The sequence below is a fragment of the Mastacembelus armatus genome, chromosome 16 (genome assembly GCF_900324485.2).
Source record: "Mastacembelus armatus chromosome 16, fMasArm1.2, whole genome shotgun sequence".
NCBI classification, from domain to species: domain Eukaryota; kingdom Metazoa; phylum Chordata; class Actinopteri; order Synbranchiformes; family Mastacembelidae; genus Mastacembelus; species Mastacembelus armatus.
Window position 1 is genome coordinate 20,093,975 of NC_046648.1, and position 19,774 is coordinate 20,113,748.

Consider the following 19,774-nt stretch of genomic DNA (forward strand, 5'->3'; position numbering starts at 1 on the left):
TCACTCTGAAATATAACACCTATCACTTGATTTAAGGGCAGTGCTTCACAAGCATCAAGGGGAGGAGAGCAGTAAAGGGAACACAAATTATTTTAGGAGAGTTTGCATCATCACCTTAATAAACCCAAATCCCTACAGATGTGATGAAAGAAAACCACAGGAATGGAAGACAGTACCCTTCCCAGTCTTATTAAAAGCTGATCCCCCCTTTATTAAGGGATTTATTGTGGGATTTCCCTCTGGATCAGCAATGTGAACTGACTGATACGCTCCACTGCAGAGGACCTGAGGACTCCTCCGGAACCGGCTCCAATTAAAGGCTGCTGGAGCCTGTGACACCCTGGCAGGTTGGGAGGTTTCTCATGCTGAATGAAAGGTAAGGGAAATATTGTGACAAAAGCTCACTGAGGCACAAAAAGGTGCTATTTGTTACCTTTCATTTGACAGCTCAAAACAGATAAAGCATATCTGATTTAAAATGATTTGTTTTGAGTAGGGCGCATGAATGAAAATATTTCAGCTTTTAGTTTTTCTCAAAGGAAAACCTACCAATAAAATTCACCCACAAAAGGATTACAACACAAACACAAACTGCTTCTTGGTTACTTGGTTAAAGCTGCAACTTGATTATTATGACCACCAATTCTGGCATTTAAAGCAAAATGCAGAAGATAATTAATTTAAGAAAATACACTTTTTACTTGCTATAAGTAGGAAACAGCATCCGCCCATATGCTGCCCTATTGCTCTTCTCTAGATGCAAACATCACCTTTATGCAGAATCATGTCAGAAGTCTGACAACAGACAGCTCCACATCAAAGTCTGTACATCAGAAATAAAGAATTAATATTGCTTTACTAATTCTGATTTTTGCCTGTAAGCAGATTTGGCTGTCAGTTTTGATTTAAACACAGCTGACAGGGCAGCCTGTAACCACTCCCTTTTCCTCAGTTGGCCAGATTAATTTCTTTGGGAAGTCTGTCGACACATTACTAGCGTTCTCTGATGCAGAATGTAAATGTCTTTATGTACGGTATAAAGTGCCTTTATTTTATGACATCCTTCTCTAAGTTATAAGAAGACGAGTACTTGTCCATTCCACTCTAGGGAAGAAGTTTCTCTAATGCCAATTTGATCCTTGGCCTCACTTTAAACATTCATACATGGCAATTCAACTTAAACTTGCTACTGCTTTACTTGTTGGTGAAAACAGTAGCTGTAAAACCATGCCAAGCTAAATCCATTATCCCATATCTATAAATTAATTTAGGTTTTCAATAAAAAAACATTTTGAAGTTTGAGGCTGGCAGAGTACATGGAAGAGAAAAATCATTTACATAGGATTGTGTATTATAATCCACTTGTTCTTTCATTTCCATATATCTCCCTGCAAGCTCCCTGTTTAGATTTAATGCTGTTTGTACATGAAACCTTTCCAAAAGGTCTTGCAGAAAAGAAAAAAAAACAATGCTAGATGACCTTTCTGGCCTTTAGAGCCTCCAGCAAATCACATACTCACCAAACATATTTCCAATATGGCCGTTTCTTGTCAAAGGCTGCAGCTCATTCTTGCCCCAGGCATAGCGCTTGTAGTTGTCCCAAGCAAACTTCATCATCTGCAATATAAACAGAGGGCAGACATACCAGTCACTCACCTGACAGGAGTTTAACACACCTTAAAAACCATATGTAATTAAATTACAAAGTAGTTTGAATGATAGCTTATTGCTCCGTACTGGATTAGGTCAAGCTGGCAATCATCACACATAAACAACACAGCAAAACCATAACATTGATATTTTCCCCCAAAACTGAAACTTGAATGATGGCAGTAGATGAAAAGTTCAGGCGATAACAGTGCATCTTAGAGAAGAAAGTATTTCTGAACTTGTTCTGCAACTGCTAGAAAAAAATATGGATGTGATTTGCAAAGGACCTTAGAGCCTAAAACCTCAGATCATGAATGTCTCTGCATAAACATACAATACCTGTTGATATGTTTCCCTCTTAACAATGTGGTAGGCATTTGTTTATTAATGATAACAGAGCACATACAGTACTGACGATGCTTTCACTGCTCTGTGTGATCCCATGTCATGGTGCAGGCACATATGAATAATGCATATACAGTCTAGAAATAAATGGAAACCAATTCAAGCTACAAGTACAGAAGACTATACTTAATTCAAGTGCTCTCAGCTATGACAGGCTAATAAATTTCAATTGTCCAACAATTAAGGGGGTACCCTCCATGCTATCGATACTGAGATGGACAGATAATCAAGGATTCGATTTTTTTTCCTCTCTTGATTTCAAAGGTCCATAATGTGATCTGCACTACGTGAGACTCTTTTCTCTCCAGTGGTTTAATATAAGCCTTGAAGACAAGAGACAACATGAAACTGATTGATTAGGTCTGACAAGGCCTTCATCTGAAAAACCTCTCCCTTAAAAAGTTAATTTCAAACACCTCAATGAAAACACATCTCCAGTCAATTCTCACACTAAAACAACCACAGCATCTGTAAACAACACACTTAAATGTACTTCGTGTCCAGGAAAATAATGACTACAGGTCAGGGAGCTGATATTTGATTACAGGTGAATTATGTACCATTAAAGTATTTTGAAGTTACAGTGGCAGTTTAATTTGTGCTTTGGCATTTGTGCTGCACCACACATTGAAAGCACTATGTACAGAAAAACATTCTGAAGAAACAACACAATGCACATTAAGGTCATGTTTGCTGTTTTCCTTCATCCAAAGTATAGCATCAAGTCTGAGAGAGCAGCATTTCTATCAGTGTTTTGTCCATTTACACAAACAAATAGTAACAACCTGTGCAGTAGCAATCTTACAGAATGTGATAAATCATTACAATATGATTACAAGGAATAGCACCAATGAATCTTACTGTGGAAATATGTTCACAAAGGTAATAATTTTCTTTAGAACACGCTGAAAGAACAAAAATATCTAGATTCAGTCTGAGTACACAATATTCTGCCTCTTTAAAAAAAAAAATAAATAAAAAAATGCCTCAGATTTTATTTGAAACTTGCTCCATCTTTTATAATGCCAGCATGCCTCACTCCCCTGGCAGTTTGAAAAGCAAAAGAACAAAAGTAATAGGAAAAAGTGTAGAAAGCATGGAAGAGGTAGAACTGTGCACCCCTACATTTTTTTAAAGGATGCTACAAACTATATGTTCTAATGTCTTCAAAAAATGAGCAAATGGACCCTGCGAGGGCAACAGGATTTTATGACCATCATCAAATACTTTTTGGGGAAAACAGAAAACAGGCAGGTGGTATGCTCAAACTACATGACTGTAGGCACAGAAATGTAAAATGAGCCTTAATCAGCAATGGCATTATGTTAAAAGATGCTAAAAATGAGGCTTTAATGCAGGAGGCAGTGCAACTAATGTTTCTCATCACTAGTAATGAATAAATACATTTAGACTGTTCAAGCTATAAAAGAGTCACAAAAAGAAATCTGTTTTCTAGAGGCCAAGGTGATGCCTTGAAATGTACGTTTCATTAAACTCAAAAGTATTTAGTGTATACTGACATAAAAGTGCTACAAACTAATCATGACATTCAAGAAGATGAAACCAGTGATACTGTCACATTTACATGTGTAATAATTTTCTGTCTACCAATAAATTGAATTAGTTATTGACTTATTAATACAAATGAAAAGAAATGTTAGTGTACAGATGCACTGTACCTCAGTTGGTACCTTGGGATATAGCAGTGTCCAATAAATTGTAGTACTACTATAATACTGAAGGATTAGACAATGTATCAGTTGGTCAGACAAAATGGAATTACAAAATGATACTTATGAGAATCAGTTAATTTATGTCCTTTAACAATGACCTTCTTGAATGTGATGATTTGCTGCTTTTCTTTGAGAATTTTTAGATTTGGACATTCTCACTATGTCACATTCACTATGTTGTGACATTTTATAGATGAATAATTTAGTTTCATTAAAAGTTGTCAAACAGAATATTACTGTTTCATGATTTACATGGTTTACAAGTGTACTACAATTAAAAGCTTTCTTTTTTGCCAAAACGTAAGCATAGTCAAACTTTCTATGTTATAGGTTATATTCTACTATTTGGATCACTTTCCTCCTTTGGCACACTCAAGATGTTTCTTTTCACTGTAGAAAACAGAAACTTGGCGTTGTGTTTTCAGATCCCTGTGCTGTTATGCACTGCGGAGGGTCAAAGTGTGGGAGGACTACGGTCATACAGCCATAGGACTGCTGATGTAACAGACCATCATCACAACACACATGGCACTAATCAATAACTGCAACTTTATCCAAGCATGCCACCCCCAAAGCTGCTTCTCTGGGAAAGCAGATCAATGAATGATTTGTTTCCAGGGCAGGAAAAGCAGACATAGACATGATACAACAGGACAATGACCATTCTTTAGCAAAACTAATTGGGTGCTTGCTGAGCAGAGAAGATCAATAACTGAACACAGAACTAGTGATTAAAATGAATTAAGGATTGACCAGGGATACAATGTGCCAAGGCCATAGGTCAGAAGTCTGGTCACACAACACAACCCGATTATAAACGTGGCACAAGCTGGTTAAGTCAAATGGCTTTATTTCAAAGGGAGAGATTTAATATGACAGTTTTAATCATATGCAACAAAAGATAAGAATACCTGAGAAAACTTCCACAATATTCATTTGCCACTAATGAATATACCATTTCAAATGTGATATTATTGCTCTATAAATTTTCCACGATTACAGAGGAAAGTTCTGTATGTCTACTCTCCAAAGTCGCAGAAAATTCAACCACAAAGTGTGCTTCTAATTTGAATCTGCACAGTCACTGCAGGGCACTGCATTAGTCGTGCATCAAAGATGAAACCTTGGGTGTATAATTTTAACCCATTTTGTTTCACCAAGTGTGGATTTTGTGCACACTAAAGTGTTGCTCTTTGATAGATATGTGTATTTTCAAAACTCGAGGCCATAATCAACCATTCTTTGTGTGTCGGATTCTGTTGGATCCACATCTGCTACAAGTATCACTGCCTGTTTCCATAGAACAGAAACTCAGAAAAGGTGAATAATCACAGGCTACTGACTGAGAGGAGGCTGATATGTAAATCTGTGAGTCATGAGTGAAAAGTCACAAAGAATGAACAGAAAAGGGGAATTTGAAGGACTGCAGTTAGCGTGTGGTTGAGGATCTACAGGTGACTTATTTAGGTGAGTTCAAACCACTCTGGTTAATTTAGTCATACGGTAACTGGCAGCAAAGCAAAGACACTATATCTGAAACCAAAGACACTGTTTCAGAGGAACCAACAGTATAATGAGATGTTGCTGAAGAGGTCTGAATCTGGAGTTAGATGAAGTCGTAAATCTTCTGAATGAATAGGGCTAATATTTAAAAATTCTGGCCAACCGCCATCCACAGGAAGTGCAAACAAAATTAAATTATTGCCATAACCATAAACACAGGGGCTTTTCCACAGGTCATTCCCAGAGAACATAACTCTTGGTATTCTCTCATGACCTATGAGACCATATGTAAGAGTTGGCACAAAGGGATGACATGCCTACTAAGTATTTTTAACTGGAGAGACACATGGGTTTCTTACAGTGACTCCGCGCTCTTTTTTGGAAGCTGTAGCTTTAATTAATCTGGCAAGAAGTGAGGATAATATGGCTAATGTGGACTGTAATTCCCACACAAGCAGACTGTATCTTTTACGGGAAATGAAAAATATAACACACGTACACAAGTACGCTGCTTCAACATAAACATGATACTGGGTTTGGAGTCACTGACTCCCACGTGGCTGAGAAGAGGTAGATATACTGAGATTAGCTGGTGGTCTGAACAGTTTCTAGATTACTCTGGATAACTCATTAAAACAGTCATCACTCCCACTGATATCACCATGATCACCATGCTGTGGGAACTCACAGCACACTACATTTCACACATCATGATGAAAATGTTTTACACAAGAAAGATTTACAGCAGGTACGATACAGTTAAATGTATGGACACACTTTCCCTGACTTAAATCAGAATGTGTGTCCAAAGGTTTGACTGGTGTAGTAATGTAGGTATGATATGTGTATCAAACGCATATTATCTATGGGTATTGTACATTACCTGAGTATTTTATTAACCATAATGCAAAACAAGGGCAGAAAGGTAAAGTGAAGGTCATGGTTGTTAAAAACTTAGGTCATATCTACATGTAAACACACGAAGATCCATTAAACTCGCACATTCAATGTATATTCCTCAACAGTGGCAGGAGATAAGAAGTGAGCAGTAGTTTTCTAATTACGCTACATTCAAATCAAGCAGAGTGAAAATCTGCATACTTTCGACATACATTCTCACTTGCAGACAGCTTAAGACAAAATATAGAAAATTTGAAATAGAGGTACTAATAGACATACAAAATACTGAAGCCTTTAGGAAATATTTCAAGCCCCCTGTTTTATGTGTTTTACAGCTTTAAAAAAAGCCTCAGTTCAGTGCAGTCTCCATACAGCATGACAATATACTTGCAGGGGAAGGAGTAAGCTATGATTCACACTGGGATCATCCATACTGAAAATATATGCACTTGTCTGGCACTCTGGATAAGAGCATCCATCAAACAGCATGTGGTGTAAGACCAAAAGCACCACACTGTACAAACACAAGTTTTGTGGATTGGTCATACTTTCATCACTAAAATGTCACACTGACCTCACAAGAGTTGCCCCCAGACAGAAGCGAAATACAGCTCCTGCATGTTAACATGCTAGGCCTAAGTAAAGTAAAGCATTCTAATCTCAGCTCGGACAGGTTTACATTTATTGCACACATTTGGGGAAACCACAGAAAAGGAGACGATCAAAATATGACATGTTGAGCTGATTGGGACATTTCTGTTGTTGAGGTTAAACTGCACAATAGGCACAATAGTCATAAAGAAACCAGCTGCCTGCTTCGACATTTCATTTTGTAAAATTCCAAATTCACTGAGGGGCATGTTGCCTAAAAACAGCATGTGTAAACCCTGCTGGGCACAGTACTAGTTTCTCAGCTAAAACTACAAGGATTATTTGATACCACACTAACAAGGTTCTCATAAATAAGCATAAAGCATGCCCCAAAGTGCTCTTTCTCCCTCTGCATGTTTTGTAATGCAGTTGTTATATTTGGTTCCATGAACAAGGTGTCCCTTTAATCAAAGAAGGCTTTGGGAGGATCATGGATAATAAATCACCCCACCACCCTGGCATGGCAGCCCCCAGACACTGCAGCGTTAACGAGGTGCTGTGTCATCACCTGACACTGAAGGGACCTTTGACAGAGAAAACACAGAATCAGCTTTCCCCCACCATTTCCCCCTGAACTTCCCACCTTTACTTGCACAGCTGCCAACCCCTTCACTTTCTCCAGCATTTACTATTATCCCTGCTCTGTGCCACCGCCTTTTCTGTCTCATTAAAGCCACATTCATGTCGAGTAGTGGTGCAGCTTTGTAGATCTCCTAAATTAGCACACTTCTGGTCAATTACAAGCAGGTCCCACAGCAAGACCCAAAGTTGGACAATCAGGCAACACCAAGCTGCAGAACCCTCAGGCGTGGAATTAATTCATGTCTAGGATCAACATCAGCTGACCACAGCTATGAAATATGTCTTTCTGTGCAGAAAAATCACAACAGTTTTCTGATTGGGATGTCCTCATAGTCCTTGTAATTAAAAGTAACTGAGTCAGCAAGCCTTAGTACACTCAAAAATGCTTACATCAAGCCACAAGGCACATAATTTGAGAAAACCTCTGATGCAGACACCTGGATTTGAGCTGTAAGTTCCAAATTTGTTTTATAGCAGATAATAACAGGAGAATAAGCTTTCATGGTAAAACAGGATTTTCTGATGGATTATTTTCAAGCCAACTTTTGGTATAATGTTGTTTAATTACATATAGAACTTTTAATGTTATTAAATTTAAATCAATGCTCATATTCGCAGTGTAAATCCTCCACTGTTTTGTACATTATGTGCACATATGTTTAGCCCTGTCTCTCTGGCATGTGCTCTCTCCAAAATGGATCATTAGAAGAGATATGTGTCCTGTGCCAAATTGTCTCCTGAGCGTCTCCCACTGGTGGGTTGTGAGTTCCAAAGCAAAATCCAAGATTCATGCCAAGAGAGCGAGAGCGAGAGAGAGAGGGCCGCCACAAGGAGCCTATTAAAATGTCTGGACTTAGGTCATGAATTGTTGGGGAGGTAGGCATGGGTATTAACATGGCTGAATTGCCCCTGTACAATCTGCTTATGATTATTAATGTGGACAAAGGGAGAGATAACGATAGACTTATGAAAAAAAAAAGAAAAAACAACTATGGCTTTAACACTACACTCAGGAAAGTTAAAATCAGAATCATATTAAATGGATTTGCCTTAGAAGAAACAGTGTAGTAATAAAACAGTAGGTCCAAAGCACATTCACACATATACGACATATACGCTGAGTGAGCAAAGACAAAAGTGAAAAAAACAGGCACCGTTTCTGTGAAACCATCTTACTTCTTTCTAAAGGGATGTGTTGAAGTTTGGGCAATAGCAGTCACCATATAGCCACTGCAGCAACACGATGCAAAAATCAGTGAAAACAGGGAGAAAATGGTTCTGGACTTACTTCAGTGCACATAATAGCTTGAAACTCAAATATGTGTTTAATTAAACATTCAGGTTTAAACACAGAGCTGTAGTGCGTCGGTCCACTCTGTGTCAGGATCACGGTTGAAAGGCCAAACAGAACCAGCAAAAGCAATTACTACAAAAAGTACAGTACTAGAAAATGTTTAAGTAAATGAAGGTGATGCATTTGTAACTACAGAAATATGAGGATGCAGTGGAGTAAATGCAAAGCATTACAGAGCTTTTACAGTATCATTACAAAGTTTAAGGCAGAAGATAGAGGAACAGCAGAAAACAGTACTAAAAGGAGGCGATACAGAGCAGTGGGAAGTCATTTGTCTGCAAGAAATTGCCAATTTGAGTGGGCTGCCTGGGGACAGGGGAGGATCATAATGGTGAGCCCACCATGCTTATTAGAAATGAATCCACTATCCCCCTGTATAGAAGACTTAAAAAACTGCCAGCGGACTGAACTAATAATTGATTAGTAGAAAATAACTGTCAGAAAACATTAGCTGCATCTCTGTTTGGCATCCTCCTTTCTGTGAAGAAATATGAGCATCCCAAAAACAAGCTCAACTGGACAGAAGATCAGAATGACTTTTGTGCCTCACAAAAAAACCCCCAATTATATTGTAGTGACACTAACCCAAAAACACAAAATCATCTTCTAGACTTTCACACTCATGTCTGAGCTGCATGCCTCATATTTTTAATTCCAACAGCTCACATTGGTTGACAGGAGTGGCTTTAACAGGAAACACACTAAAGCATAGCCAACAAGTCAGAAGTGTGGAAACTCTGTGTGTCTTGCTAACCAACTGAAAGAAATGTTAATACAAGACATTTGGCTTATCAAGCTGACAGAGCCAGATTCCACTGAACCCTTCCTGTACAGTCTAGTAGCTTTGAAACACCTTCATTATCCCACAAGATTCTTCAAACACAGTCAAGCCTTTGAACTCGAACACATCATGAGACTGCCTCGCCACCGCTTTCATCTTAAATTTGCAACTTCTCCAGAGTGAAAAAATTTTGATATGAAATATCATCACTGATGAAACAGTCGTGCATGTTTTCCCCTTAAAATGCCATTTCCACAGAAAATAGCAATAAAATTATTTTATTACATTTTTGTTGATAAGAGTCAATTTTCATACCAAGACTTTATGTTGCTTAATTTAATTAATATGATGGAGTTCTATAAGATAAAATTAATAAGAAATTCTCATTTATTTATTGTTGCAATCCATTATTTTCTAAACAAAAAGCCTGCTGTTTGTTTCCAGACCACCAGCAATGCTTTACTGTCCTTACAGAAATCATAAATCATAAAAGAAGCACTTAATAAGATAAATAAAACAGCAGAACTCTACCTTCCACTACCAGGAATAGAGAAAAACAGAACTCCTAAATTCTCATTTAATAGCTTGGCATGCAGACACAACATGCACACAAAGTAGAATAACCTCTTGAAGGAACAGTTCTTTAATTTATTCAGACACCAGCAATTTAAAATGCAAGATGCATTTTTTTTTCTGAACTATGAACACAGGATGAAAGAAGTTCTGTATTTCTATGCTATGCCTTAGAGGTAGCAGGGAGACATGAGTCACCTTGCCAAAACAGTTTGACAGATCTGTTCTCTCACTTTAATGAAATCCCACCTTAGAAAAGAGCCAGTTTCAATACTCAGTCAATAAACCCTCCACTTCTATATCCTGTGCCATATCCACACAGAGCAGAGCAAGCTTCTCCCTTACACACACGTCCAGTACTGTACAGTAAATCCCCATAGTAACATCTTAAATTAAAATAGGTAAAGTATTAGCATTTGAGCTAATAAACATGTCAATAGTTCTCTTTGGAAATGTTGCAGTAATGTCTGGCCTGTTGACATCTGACTACAGAAACAGATAACCAGTAAATATGTTATCACATATTAAGGTTAGAAACAGGGACAAAACTACTGCAACTACTACAAGTCTAATATACGTAGTTAGCCTCAGGAGGAATTTTACATTTTGAAGTTCCCCGTATGGTCATTTTCATATATGACAATCACCATTTAAAAGAGTTATTACACCTATATTGAATAATTATTCAGCAATCACTGCCCACATCTTAAACTGGGTCTGTAATATAAAAAAAACTTCTGGTGTTGTGCTCATTGCCATGAGCACCAGAAGCTTTTCCAAGTGTTTCTTGTGCCTAAATCTAACCAAACCTTTACCACAGCATTAAATCAACATGCAACAATAAAATGTCTATTTTTGAACCAAAGCTGCATATGTTGTCATGAATGCATATAATTTTAGAACAGCAGAACAAATTGTGTCACTGGTGTGATGTAAAAGCATTAAGGTCTAAAGCCTACAGGGCTTATTGATCACTTACTGCAGCATATTTTAAACACAAACCCAGAGGGGTAAAAAGATTTATTACATCAGACAGTATAGTATCTGAAATCTACCGTAATCCGCTCTCTTGAAATGGCCAAAAACGCAAGACGTTTATCTGAGACACTCTAATACTGCAAGCTGAATGACATGTTATTGGTGTGGCAGAAACACTTATGTACTAAGCTATTGATCCACTTGAAATGGATTAGCACTCACAAGTGAAGCTGTGCTGTTCTACCATGCTACAGAACATTGTGACCTGGGGTCTTCAGGTGGGGTGAGGTTGTAACCAGAAGCAAAAAGCAGTTCAGCTGGAAAACAATTTAATCACGAATTTGAAACCCAGGACGCAGCAGGTAAAGGTGACCCTGTAGTCCATCATAAACACGACTTTGAAACTCCAGGATTAGACTGGTTTCTTTATAGTGAAACTCACACCCTTAAAAACACCAATCATACCACCTCTTGGCCCCTCAGATAATAGCTATTACAAAGCTACAGTTGCAGAGGATTCTGGGATGGTATTGAGACAAGAGGTCACAAAAGTTGGAAACAGTTTCTAGTGCTGCCTATTTCTCTGCCTGATTGTTCATCTGTTGATATAGTTCTGATTGTACATGGAATGTAAGTAAACAGGTGTAAAGTTAACAGATGGCTTCATTTCAGAGGCATGACCACCAAAGCTCACACCTCATCACAGATACAGGATGTGAAGTGAAGACAGAAATAAAAGTCACAGTCAAAAAATGTTTGAAGAGGGATTAGTAGAGGTTTAAAAGGATATAGAGGACACAATCCATGGGCAGTTGAGCCACGATGGAAACTGGACGACATGGGTTTTTCTTTAGATATGTGACAGCAATGACTGACAATTCAACACAAGGTGTGTCTGCAGAAACAAAATTTAAATTACCCTCATAAGCATGTCACAGTGGATCTCAATTACCCAGTGCTCTTACAATAAGTGCAAAAAAGATTAAGGAACTGCCCTGCTCCAATTAGGTGGGACTAAACTAGATTCCAGAGGATGAGGGGGATAATTTCTTCAACAGACTTCAACTTGTTAGCTTCACTTCATTGGCTCCATGTAAAATCCAGAATAAAACTTCAAATCGTTTTTCTCACATACAAAGCCCTTAATGATGAAGCTCCTTCATACCTTAAAGACGTCATAATACCATATCATCCCACTTCGCTCTCAGAGTGCAGGTCTATTTGTGGTTCCCAGAGTTTCCAAAAGTAGAATGGGAGGCAGAGCCTTTAGCTATTAGCTCCTCTCCTGTGGAACCGGCTCCCAGTCTGGGTTCAGGAGGCAGGCACCCTCTCTGCTTTTAAAGTTAGACTCCAAATCTTTTGACAAAGATTATAGGTAGTTCTGGCTCAGGTGACCCAGAACCATCCCTCAGTCATGCTGCTATATAGGTCTAGACTACCAAGGGACTTCTTCCTATCATGCAATGAGCGCCTCCCTTCTTGTCTCTCCACTCTGCTCTACTTTCACCACACATGTATATGCCACCATTAAAAAAAAAAAAAAAAAAAAAATCACTAACTTTGTAATTTCTCTCTTCTGTAGTTTGTGCCTCTCTCTCTGTATCCTCTGCAGGTATTCCTGTTCCCAAGTGCTTGCTTGATTACTGACAAAAATATATATCAAGAATATAACCAATGTAAAAACAAAAGTAAAGTTAAGCAAATAAGCATAAAAAAAACATACAACTTCAACATTGATGCAGTGCTGGAGGTAAGAAAAGAAACTGTAGCTGTTGCCATAAGAAAACAGCAGAGCTAGAGCCTCTCCTCAAGTCTAGGCAATTTTAAGGTTCAAAGACAAAAGTTAAAAGCCAACGACAAATATAATCTTTACACACAAAACAAGAGAGGAATTTTAATTAAACAGATTAAACATAATTCCTATATAATTTTTCCGTCTGTCATGAGGTATTTCTGTTGCAATGATATGAAACTTCTCTGCCAGGTGTTGCAACTAGAAAGGGGGCAAACCTAATGAAAATAGCAGTCTAAAAATGATGTTAAGTGCAACTACTGTTTTTTAAATCTTTTTTTTTTTAAATCAGGGTATGCACTCTGACCAAATCAACTTTATATGCACAGTGAGCCTTTACCGTACAATAAGGTTTGGTCTTCTTTCACCGCTACAATATAATTATTACTATTTCTGCCCATCTGAAACAATTTTCTGCCTATAAGGCTTTTAGACCCTCCAGATATAACTACTTTCTTGATTATCTATTGTTTTTAAATTCAGAGAACAGATTCATTTAATCAGATATTTTAGTTTCAGGTTTGATCCTCCCAGAGCTTACGAAGCCATCAAAAATGTGCATAATCACAAGCTTGGAAATCTCCTGCTGTGTTACTTACACCTACTCATTCCCTGGAGAGTTGCAGTCATGGAGTTGTCTCATACTGACACCACTGATGTTTATGCAGCTCAACAGCAAAGCAGCACTCTAAATAGACACACTTGAAGTGGATGCAGGTAAATAACTTTTGGAGGCATAATGGGACAGAAAAAAAATGGAAAAACATTAAACTTGAAAAGTTTGTCTGTGCATAAAGCAGCCATCCTCTTAATGCAACCCAGGCAAAGAAATGTATGCAGCTATGGCAAGAGCAACAACCTTGGATTAAAGGTTGTCAAACAAGACAAACTTTTCTGCAAGAAAAGGAAATGGTTTTAGTACACTTAATGTGATTTAAATTATTACACATATTTCTATAGAGAACCACAGCTAAAATCAGCCTTACTTTTATATAAAGCTAGTGCAAAGAGTTTCTGCCACATTTGGAGGTTTGTCAGTCCCCTGAGTTCTTCAACAGTCGCAGACCAGGAACATGGTGTTAAAGCAGCTTGTGTCTCAGAAAAGCTTTCTGTGCCTGAGTTTCAATCCATTTTACCTCCTAAAATGTGTCCTGGGAGCAGGAGAAAATGAGTTAGAAGCTGTGCAATGCCTTGCTTTTCTGAACATGGCCATTACAGAAGATCCACAGAGACAAGAAACTCAAACAAACTGAGAGGTCCGTCTTGGCTGTTTTGTGCAAGATTATTGTTTCACCCTTTGATCCTTTTTATTTTTATTGCTTCTTTCCTTTTGCCATTGCCTTGTTGGTGCTCACCTCTGCTTAGCTCTCTTATCTTTTATTGTTCTTACTCTTTCTTTCTCCATGCTTATTTTCCCATCTCCTTACCCATTTTCTGCCTTCCTCCCTTATCGCTCCTCCACCCTCTTGACTTCTATTTTGGTGTATCTGATGAGCTGCTGAAGTGGTACAGTGTACAGTGGTACAGAAATAAAAATTCATTCATTAGGTAATATTTGGCTAAATAAAGGCACCAGCAGAGGCCTGTAATTTCTGTCATTTGCATGAACGACTCACCAGAGATCAGCAGCGGTTGCGACTTTGGAAGACAAAAGCTCAACATGGACCAATAAATGCGCAGGGCTAGTCAGTGGTTTAAGCCTTAAAAGTAAAGCAGGCTCAATGACAAGCTTTGCAGATACAACTACATTCTTTAGTCAACAGATACTGTTGATTCTGATATTTGGCATGCACATGCAGCCCTGTCTGTTTTGCTGGGATTCAAATGCTTCTTTCACTTCTTCAGTGTTTTTGTGTCTGTAAAATGCTGATAAGTCGCAGAAAGACTCATATTACACCCGTCGTTCTCTCCCTCCCTCTCGTCATCATACCCTGGGGCTTTTAGTTATTACCATCGTGCATGTACCCGCGTGTCAATATGCGCGAATGACTGAGCATGCCTGAAGAAAGGCAGAGAGAAAAGAAAAAGGATAGAAAGTACAAGTCTGATTGAAAATGTGAGAATAAGCATTAAAGTAAATGGAAGGGAAGGGGAGACAGAGTATATTAATCTGCTCAGCAGTGGTTCGAGGCAGGTGTCTGACTCTGCTCACATTATTTACTCGGCAGGCCGGTGAAACCTACAGGTAGCAAACTCTAAAGCAACACATTATAATACATTGTAAATACAAGCCTGATAAATATGTACTCTGTCATCTCCCTTGTCTCATGCTGTAAATGTGACAGAAATGACAAACTGCAATCTGCATTAGCTGCTGACTACGAGCAGCGGGGGACGATATGAACAATAAAATAATAAATGTCGGAAAGCTGGGTTCTGAAAATGGGCTTGAAACTGATGATAGCAGAATGGAGCAAGAAAATGTAAATGAACAGACACACCATCACACACACAATTTCATTTCTCAGCTGAATTCACACACATCCCTCCCTTGTGATTTCACATCCTGCAGCAATCCTGCCTCGTGTTGATCAATGGCCATCAGAGCAGAAATCAAACCTATCAAACACTCTGTTTGAGAGAGATGGTTTTCCCTGAAAAGACACTGATTAGAGGTGAAAATCCAGGACTGGTCCAGACCTGGTCAATATGTGGTTTTAGCCTTGAGGCCACAATAGGAGTGCTCTTTTCAATATGGCTGAAAACCTTTAAACCTCTGTCTCCTCTTGCAGCTACACACAAAGCTTCGAGTATTATATCCTTCACAAATTGCCTCACACCCTCAAATTCTTTATTGAATGCTACCTATTTGATTTTGTAGTAAATGTATAGTTTCTTACCTTTCTAACTGATGCTAACAGTAGTTTTGCTGTATAGGGATACACTATACGGCAAATAAGTTTGAAATATTACAGCAGTCTAAAGAACGTTCCTGCCAATAATGGGAGTTCATGTGTCTATAAATGTCTAGAAAACTTACAACAACAAACTGATAACACTGGTGTTGTTGTTAATGGAGCATTTACAAGGATCACTTTGATTTTTAACACATTGGTGTAAGTTACAAGCTTATATTTTAAATAGACATTACCTCTTCCTAGCTCCTGCGACCAATAACTTAACTGTTAACCACTTGTAGCTAAGAGACTGTGGCATTCATGATCTGAGGTAATAACAAAAAAAAAAAAAAAAAAACAACTTCTAGGAAATGTTAAATTGCATTAAACACAGCACTGAGCCAAAAATGCTGATACTCCAGCACTGGAAAGAGAAGATAGCATCATTGGGAAAGAGGTCTATAAAAATCACACAGTGCCTGCCCAGCTGAAAGCTGTTATTACGTTACTTGTTACTACCCTTTAGTCATCCAGTCATTAGCAGACAGATTTGTAATTAATGAGTTTACCACAAACCTCCTGCCATACAGTAACCTAGAGTCACATGGAGTTGCCTGCTTTAGTAAGATCGTACATAACAGCAGGTAGAAGTTTGTACATGGTTTAAGTAACTTGCTCAAGGGTACCTTGGCCATAGTGGGGGGGGGGGGAGTTATCACTGGTACTATTCCCCCACCAAGATGGTTACATTATACTGGCAAAATGTAGGCCCATTTTAACTTCTGGCTGCTGCCACTCCATTAATCCACCCCTCTCTCCACTCAAGTAAGGAGCATCAAGATTCCCATCAGGCTCTCTTTGGTACAAAGGGCAGATGAAGTTAGCATTGATCTCACCCTGTGAAAACATATTGACAAAGGCCTGAGACAAACCCACCATAGTCCCCTTGTCATGGCATAAAGTCATTCCTTGCCCATTTTTCCACAAAGGAAAACTGAGCAGCACAATTATTCAAGTTCCTGACTAATCTTAGATTTCTTTTCCCCATAAGCAAAGGCACTGCCTCAATGGTGAAACAAAAGATAGGGAAAAAAGGAAGAGAGAGAGAGAGAGAGAGAGTGCATTAGGGAGAGTGAGAATAGGGAATGAACTCAAAAAGGCTTGGATATCAAGGGAAACCAGAGTGCAGATGATAGAGTGTAATAGAAACAGGACAAAGGAGAAAATGAGAGAGGGAGAGAAACAGAAATCCTCCAGGGTCCCAGTTGCTTTGAACACAAATGCTTTATGAATCCAAACTTCACTCTGAGAGGAGTGTTTATCACTGTTAGCTTATAACATTAAACCATACACTAAGGTGTTGCAGCAGAGGATGGACATTTGAAGCTTCTCGGTTTGCTTTGTATTTGTGGAATGAGCATCAGGAAAGCCCTATAACTGGTCTGTTCTTTAAAGGGAAAAAAAAGAGCTGAAGACTTTGTGAAGCAGCAATACAGACAGTAATGCAAAGTAGAAGAATAAGAAGGAAAAACATGATGCAACAGTGAGGTCACAGGAAAATACAGTGAAAAACTGAGGTTAAAGCTGATATAGAAATATGGGATGGATTAATGAAGTGGGAGGGAAAAAAAGCATGCTGGGAAAACACATTTCAAACTGAAATCATTTTAGCTCAATTAGCATGTAGTAAGGCTCAGCTGTCCACACATACATAATATACACTATGCACACATACAAACACACACAAAACAATCCCAGTTCAAACTATCATATGAGTGCTCACTTCCATTTTATGGCTACAGTGCTAATTTTCCTAATGCATGAATAGGTGCTTGAATAAGCTCACAAAATCCAATCCAATTGAATTACAAACACCTGGATGGACATAGAAGTTGAATATGTTCTTTAAAAACTCCTTATGAGCTACCACTGGCGAAGCTGCCCAGTAGCAGTGCCAGGTGTGAAATCAATAAACTACATATTAAAACACACTGCTTGAACAGACAGATAAAGTCAGTGTTGTAAATTCTCTGGAAAATAAAAAGATGGCCCTCTAAAATGACAGCATTTGATTTAGCAGCAATTTAATGGGAAGGCAATAAAGAAGTTATACGGTCGAACAGTATGTAAAGGGATGGTTCACACTAACAGGGAAGGAGGGTGTCTCACCTGTCTGCTCCCTGGGCACTCTAGCTAATTTAAGGGAGGGAGGAGAGAAAATTCTGGGGGAGGTGGAATTAAATTGCGCCTTGGGAACCTAAGTATGTTAAGGAGTACAGAAAGTCAGTGAAAGGCATATTTAATAGAGTAAAGGCATATTTAATAGTGGAGTATAGACAGAGTTGAGACAGCAAGAAAAAATATGATAAGACATAACTAGGCTGTGCAAATTATTTTTACATTTCTTCTAACTAATAACTAGAAAAATAACATCTTACAATACCCAGGATTGATGTTTTTAAGTTCCTATCTATAAGTCACACTCCAAGTATAAATAAAATGCTTGTATATTCAGTATACCTATATATAATGAGTTATGCAGCACAAGGTGCACTTTAAGACAGACTACATGCTCAACAGACCACCTGTTGAGGGACTTGGGGATGCATGTGCTGGTATGGCCTAGGAAAATAAATAAATACATACACATACGTCCACTTTCATCCTAGGACTGATTAACAAACACCTCAGGCAGAGACCATTAGTCCCTACATTCCTATAAAATCAGCAGAATAAATGGCTGCATCAGCAACACAATTCATCTTTCCTGCTTAAGGTTGACACAGCTCTGGCCTCCTGCACTCGTCCACCCAATCCTGGCCTCACTGCCTTGACTTAACAGCCTACTCTCAGTGCGACTGCGTACATTTCTGCATCAACATGTTCTCTTTATAAGGGTGAGAGACACACACATCAGGCACAGGGTTTCTTGAGGTATAAAATGGGGCCCTCTAAGCCTGGCCTGGAGGGGTGTACATAAACTGACAAGCAGTGAAAAGGCCTGAGTGGCATTACTGGCTGTTAATGGGAGGTCAAAACATTACAAAACAAAAAACAAAACTGGGTGGTACAAATTCCACTCCAACTACACAGCTGGGCAACAGTGAACTTACAAAAAGCAACATCCATCACTATCTATTCTATACCCACCTATTCCTATGGGGATCTGCTGGAGCCTATCCCAGCTGTCTTTGGGTGAAAGGCAGGGGTACACCCTGGACAGGTCACCAGTCCATCACAGGGCCACATAGAGACCAACAACCTCACACACTCACACTCACTCCTATGGGCAATTTAGAGTCACCAATCAACCTGACATACATGTTTTTGGACGGCGGGAGGAAAACAGAGTACCTGGAGAAAACCCACACAAGCACAGTGAGAACATGCAAACTCCACACAGAAAGGCTCCTGCCAGGTTTCAAACCAGAAACCTTCTTGCTGTGAGGAAACGGTGCTAACTACCAAGCCACCATGCTGCCTCAAAAAACAACAAGAAACAATAAATCTGTATTGTTGTCTTATTGCTTGTAAGTTGACAAAGCTGCTGGTTTTTAATCCTCTAATCTGTCTTATTTGCTTAATATTCATAGTTCGTCAGTCTCAAAAAACAGAAGCACAGACAGGAATGTAGAAAAAGTGACTTTTGATTTTACATCCCAAAGCTGCTTAATTCCTGGTACTATTGTGTCAAACTGATTCATAACCCATCAATCTTCCTACCTGGAGCCTCATTTATATAACTGTGCATACAATCTTTACCAAAAGGTTCCATGCACACAATACACACCAGGAATTAATCAGATTTCTTGGATCATGCAAATGCATACTTACAAGCAAATTCTCTGTATACAACTTGAGAATGTGCACACTTTGGTGAGTCACATATTCTGCCCAAAACACAATTAACCATAAATGCTCAATTCAAAACATTTATAAATATTTATATACAGGTTGGTCATTTGGAGAATGGAGACAGTGTTAAAAACAAAACACACTGTCAGAGCCCCTCAGCTGCAGCAGCTGTTACTTCAA

At 38.7% G+C, this 19,774-nt stretch overlaps 1 protein-coding gene across 2 annotated transcripts in view; it reads right to left on the bottom strand.

The window, feature by feature from the left end:
- The window catches only part of LOC113136337 (mannosyl-oligosaccharide 1,2-alpha-mannosidase IA), a 151,211-nt gene that overhangs the window by 82,514 nt on the left and 48,923 nt on the right, over positions 1 to 19,774 (bottom strand). For both annotated transcript variants that reach the window (XM_026317049.2, XM_026317050.1), the window contains exon 2: positions 1,521 to 1,617. In XM_026317049.2, the coding sequence (XP_026172834.1) occupies positions 1,521 to 1,617 (97 nt within the window). The remainder of the gene's footprint in view (positions 1 to 1,520; positions 1,618 to 19,774) is intronic.